This window comes from Trichechus manatus, unplaced genomic scaffold (genome assembly GCF_000243295.1).
Source record: "Trichechus manatus latirostris isolate Lorelei unplaced genomic scaffold, TriManLat1.0 scaffold00191, whole genome shotgun sequence".
Lineage (NCBI taxonomy): Eukaryota > Metazoa > Chordata > Mammalia > Sirenia > Trichechidae > Trichechus > Trichechus manatus.
In genome coordinates, this window is record NW_004444127.1 from 4,320,877 (window position 1) to 4,326,798 (window position 5,922).

A 5,922-nucleotide genomic window follows, 5' to 3' on the forward strand; every position below is an offset into this window, starting at 1 on the left:
AAACTCTAGAGGATAGAAGACAATGGAGGAACATATATGAAATACTGCCCTAAAAAATCACCAACTGAGAGTTCTTTACTCAGCTAAGTTGTCATTCAGAAATGAGAGGGAAATCAAGACAATTTTTCAAACAGAAGCTCTGGCAATTTGCCACCGCCAGACCAGCTTTGCAAGTATTACTCAAGAGAATATTTCAAATGGAAAGGCAAGAGCATTAAATAAATAATCATATCTATACCTGGGGGCAGAGAGGGGATAAATAAAAAATAAGAGAGGGGTGTTCTCCAAAAAACACAGTAACATGGACAATCATAAGGACCAAGTACAGGATATTTTCAAGGAATAAACTCAATAATTAAATCCCACAAACAATACAACAATACAGCATCAAGTTTGTAAGAAATAAATAAAGAAAACTTATTGAATATAACTTGTATATTGATGTTAATGAAGACACAACAACAGAAATGGGGGAGGGAGGAGCATATCAGGAATAGATTTATTATGTTAAGGTTGTATGTTAACTGTTGTTTATAGGTTAAATGTTGCAATTGTAAGTTGTGTAATATATGTGGTAACCACTAAAAAATCACTGAGAAAAAACATTCAGGAGAAAAGAAGGAAGAGGGCAAAAAGGCTCATCACAAGGAAGCAGACAAATACAAACAGAAACAGAAAAAATCAAAATAAAAAAAGAAGATACAAAACACTCAAAAAACAAATAGGAAAATGAGTGAGGCAGACACTTTGTTTCCAGTAATAAGCTTAAATGGAAATGGTCTAAATGCCCCATGCAAAAGGCAGAGAGTGGCAGAATGGATAAAAAATCAAATAAAAACAAAACAAAACATGATCCAAACTTTAACTGTCTACAAGAAACACACCTTAGACATAAGGACACAAACAGACTGAAAATAAAAAGATGGTGAAAAACATTCCATGCAATCAGTAAATAAAAAACAGCAGGTGTAGCCATACTGATGTGAGAGATTAAGCAGACTTAAAATCGAGCTGGATTGACCCAGTGGCTGCAACAATGGGCTGGAGCAGAACAACGATCATGAGGATGGCGCAGGACTGGGCAATGTTTCATTCTGTTGTATTTAGGGTTGCTATGATTTGGAAACGACTCCATGGCACCTAACAACAACGACAACAACAACTAGTCATTAGTTGACACTTCTGGCAATCTTGTTGCAACTCCAATTCTAATCAAGGCTTAATCAACATTTTTTGGTAACAACTGGTGTAGTGTTGCATTTTACAGAGGTCTCTTATGCATTTAATAAAACTTTTTTTTATAAAAAATGTTCACATATGGTCAGAGCAGTGCAATGCACTCCCATGTATTCAACACCCAGTTTTAATGATTATCACTTCAGGGTGAATTTTGTTTCATCCATACAGGGCATCTCAACTGCAGCACTACTGACATTTTGGGTCAGATAATTCTTTGCTGTGGGGACTGTCCTGTGCATCGTAGGATGTTTTACAGTATCCCTGGCCTTTATCCACTACATGCCAATAGCACCTACATGCCCACTCCTCCCCTCTTTCCCACCTCAGGTCAGGTTGTGACAACTGAAAATATCTCTAGACATTCCTAGATGTCTCCTGGGGGCAAATTGCACCCAGTTAAGAACTACTGATTTATGCCCTTGTCCACACCAAAGGCAAGAAGTACTATTTTGGTTTCCTGACCCTTGTAGTCCCTATTCCTTGTATGAACCCTTTTGAGTAGTGTCATTTCATATAAAGACACATGATTGAGCTCATGATAAGCAGGAGTTACATCTAATTAATCTCTGAAGAGCATGGAGCCCCATACAGAGGAAGTGCCCTGTGAACATTGGGTGAATTTAATTTGCTCATATGTTCTGTTTATTTCTGAAGTGGTTGCTCCCTACAAGGAAGTTTGAGATTTTAGTAACCAGGCCCTGCTTCTCATGAGGAAGGTTGCCTGATTAGGAAGGGGAAAAGGGTACAGCTCTCTGGGGACCAACCTTCTCTCACTTAATCATCGTAACATCTCCCCTGGTGTCTCTGGAGAAGTTTCAACTCTAGGCTAAACTGTAGTGTTCTTAGTTTTTTATGGAACAGTGGTGAAGCAGAGGGGAGGGAAGTCTCCTTTGCTCTTGTTTTAGATCAGATGGAACTGAAACCCCAGTGGCTTAGCTTCAGTATCCTAAGTCTGAGGCTGCAGGGGAAGCCGATTCTCAGCCTTGTGACTCTGGCAAGACAGTTATCTCAGTTTGATGGTTCTCGATTGGCTCACTGGGGAACCTGGGTGAACCTGGGTGGGAGCTGTTCTCAGAGCATCATTTGCACATCTGTGGTCAGAAGAGAAAAGAAACTGGTGAGAAGAGCAAAGCCATGAAGACACTGGCATGAGTTTTTTGTTTTGTGACCATGTGCTCCTTTTGCACGTGACGATTATTATTCCACTGTGAAAGCAAAAGGAATGTGGCAAGGAGCACATGGTATTTTACAAAGTGCTCTCATATTGACTGAGCACCTAGTGGAGGAAAGCACAGTGCTAGGCACCAAGATTCAGGACTAGACAAGACACATTCTTGATCCTGGGGGAAGCTTTGTTCCTTCAGTATTTAATGAACATGTGCAATGTACTTAGTACTGTGCCAAGAAGGTTAGGAAGATATATATCCACTGTTCATCTATTAATTCATTCACTTTATCTGCATTATCAGTTGCCGAGTTGATTCTGACTCATGACCACCCTGTGTGTGTCAGAGCAGTGCTGTGCTCCATAGGGTTTTCAATGGCTGATTTTTCAGAAGTAGATTGAAAGGACCTCCTTCTGAGGGGTCTCTGGGTGGACTCAAACCTCTAACCTTTTGGTTAGAGGCCAAGCACAGTAACTGCTTGCACCACCCAGGGACTCCTTATCTACATTTTCTGAATGCTCTTGTGACAGACACTTCAGTAGGTTATGGGGTGATAAGATATATCTCTGCCCTCAGGAAGCTCACAGTTCAGTGGGGCAGATGACCACATAAAACAATAATAATTCAGTGTGGTAAGTGCTGTGATTCCAAAATGCCCTGAGGGAAGAGAAATATGGGCCTGTGGATTGGGGGAGATGGATTTCCCATCTTTGAGAGGAATCCAAGACACTATGGAGGCTGGGATACTAACATCCTGGGATGGGACTGGGAGTAGGATTTAGGACATTAACCTGTGAGGTAGATATTATTATCTGCATCTTACAGGGAGGACCCTGGGACTCTGAGAGTTTAAGTCCCTTTCTAGATGTCACATAGCTATTACCTGAAGAACTCTGGATGTGAACCCAGGATTCCAGACTCCTATAAGTGTTTTCTTCCTTCGGCGGCTTCTTGATAAAATTTCCCTGTTGACCTGGGAGTTTAGGGCTGGTCTCTGCCCTCACTCTTCATCTCTGTAATTATAAACTCTACTAGTGATTCCCTTCTGGCTTATGGTGCTTAATCACCTGAGTCCGTCCCCATCACTGAAGGAAGAAAGCTTGTGCTATTAGTGAAAGCCATCTGGGTCCCGGTCTTAGGTCTGCCTGGAGTCATTGTACAAGCATCTATGCTGATACACAGAGACATTAACCACCTTGTACGAGCTACCTTGAAAGTCCAGCACGGACCAGATGGTCTGCAAATCAATCAGTGAGCACTCATGGTGATGTCCGGAGGTGTCTGGAAGGCTGGGCTGTGGGAAAGGATGTGTCAGGGCATGTGTGGGCACTGGGGGAGTGGCTTGGACATTTGTTGCTACTGAGTGGCATATGTATGGATGATATGAAGGTGCCAATAAGAAGAAGAATTGTGTAGGAATTGAGTTAGACCCTTGGAAGGGGAAAAGTCATCAAGTAGCCAAGAGTAGAAGGAGAGAATTAGGAGGAGAGGCAGAGGTAAGAGGGACCAATGAATATCAAGAATGCTATTCTGTGCACCAAGGAAGCAAAGGGAAGGAAGATCAGTGAAAACTGTGGACAGTAGGCAATTAAAAACATTCAAAGAAAGACATCTAAAATGGACACAGAATGCTGTCCTGGCTGCCCCACATGGTACGATGACGCATTAACCTACTAATAGGCTTCCCCTTTTCTGGTCTGTTTCCATTAGTCCAATCTTTACCTACAAAGTGATTTTACTTTCCAGTGGACTAGCATTCCCAATGATTTCACATTATCTACAGGATATACTCAAAAGTCCATAGCAGCCCTTCATAAACTCATCCCAGACTGTCTCCAACTTTATCTTTTGCTATTCTCCCCTTTACTCCAGCCACACATGATACATTTTCACAGATTAGCACTTGCTCTTCTGCCTTCTTAGACTGCTCTTCTCGTCTTCTACACATAACTAACTCCTACTAATCGTTTGACATCACAAGCTTCTAATATATGCAAAGGATTGTTAGATAATTCACCCACTCATCTCAATGAAGGAGTCTCTTGTTTTGTATCATTTCAGATCACCCCAGTCAAACTACTACCTCCCAGTGGTGACTTCATGGCTGACACACACAATGTGACTGAATTCATTTTTCTGGGACTTTCTCCCAATCCGGAGGTGCAGAGAGTTTGTTTTGTGATATTTCTGCTCTTGTACATGGCGATTGTGTTGGGGAATTTCCTCACTGTGCTCACTGTCATGACCAGCAGAAGTCTTGCTTCTCCCATGTACTTCTTCCTCAGTTGCCTGTCTTTGTGGAGATCTGCTAATCCTCTACCACAGCCCCTAAACTTATCTCTGACTTGCTGGCTGAAAGGAAAGCCATATCTCTGTGGGGCTGCATGACACACCTTTTTTTCATCCACTTCTTTGGTGGCACTGAGATTTTCCTGCTCACTGTGATGGCCTATGACCGCTATGTGGCCATCTGCAAGCCCCTCAACTATACCACCACCATGAACCAGCAAGTGTGTGCTGTTCTGGTGGGAATAGCATGGTTGGGGGGCTTTGTGCATTCCTTTGCTCAAATCTTTCTCATCTTCCACTTGCACTTCTGTGACCCCAATGTGATCAACCACTATTTCTGTGACCTGCTTCCTCTGCTCAAACTTGCCTGCTCTGACACCTTCCTCATTGGTCTGCTGATGGTTGCCAACGGGGGGACTCCGTCTGTGATCAGCTTTGTGGTTCTCTTAGCCTCCTATGTGGTTATCTTGCTCCATCTGAGGACCCGAAGTTCTGAGGAGTGGCGAAAGGCCCTCTCCACCTGTGGGTCCCGTATTACTGTGGTTATCTTATTTTTTGGGCCCTGTATCTTCATCTATGTGAGACCTTCCACCACTTTGTCTGTGGACAAGATGGTGGCTGTGTTCTACACAGTTATCACTGCTCTCCTCAACCCTATCATCTACTCCCTGAGAAATGCTGAAGTGAAGAAGGCCATGAAGAAGCTGTGGATCAGGACAATGAAACTGGATGAGAAATAGAGATTGAGTATTGGCTTCTTGAGTTTAGACTGATACTGAGTCTAAATGGAATATTGGGAAGGGCCGAATGGGTTGAAAGAAATAAAATGCAGAGCACTTGTTGGTTCTAGGGTTTTTCTAGCTTTTGTCCATCTTTAAAAACTTCATTTTAGTTGCTTATAAAATATAATCTCTTATGGATATACTGTAATTTAGTCATTTTTCTGTTATTAGATATTTAGGTAGTTTCTACTTTTTACTGCTATAAATAACACTGTTATAAATATTCTTGAATAGAAATCTTTAACTATACTTTTGATTTTCTTTTAGCCTCACTTCCTACAGTGAATTTGCTGTGTTAAAGGGTTTAAAAACTTTGATGGATAGTGTTAAATTGATTCCCAGAAATTTTGTAACAATTCACCTTCCCTGTGAGACTGCTCTTGACAGAATGGGATACCATCATTAAAATAATTTTGTCTTTTTTGAATGAGAAATAAAATATTTAC

At 41.7% G+C, this 5,922-nt stretch overlaps 1 protein-coding gene across 1 annotated transcript; it reads left to right on the top strand.

Annotated features, from left to right (window-relative positions):
* The first annotated feature begins 4,505 nt into the window (after positions 1-4,505).
* On the top strand, positions 4,506-5,434 carry LOC101358098 (olfactory receptor 4X2-like). The gene is given in 2 exon segments (XM_012558884.1): positions 4,506-4,695; positions 4,698-5,434. Coding segments are annotated over 2 exon segments (927 nt in total).
* The last annotated feature ends 488 nt before the right edge of the window (positions 5,435-5,922 follow it).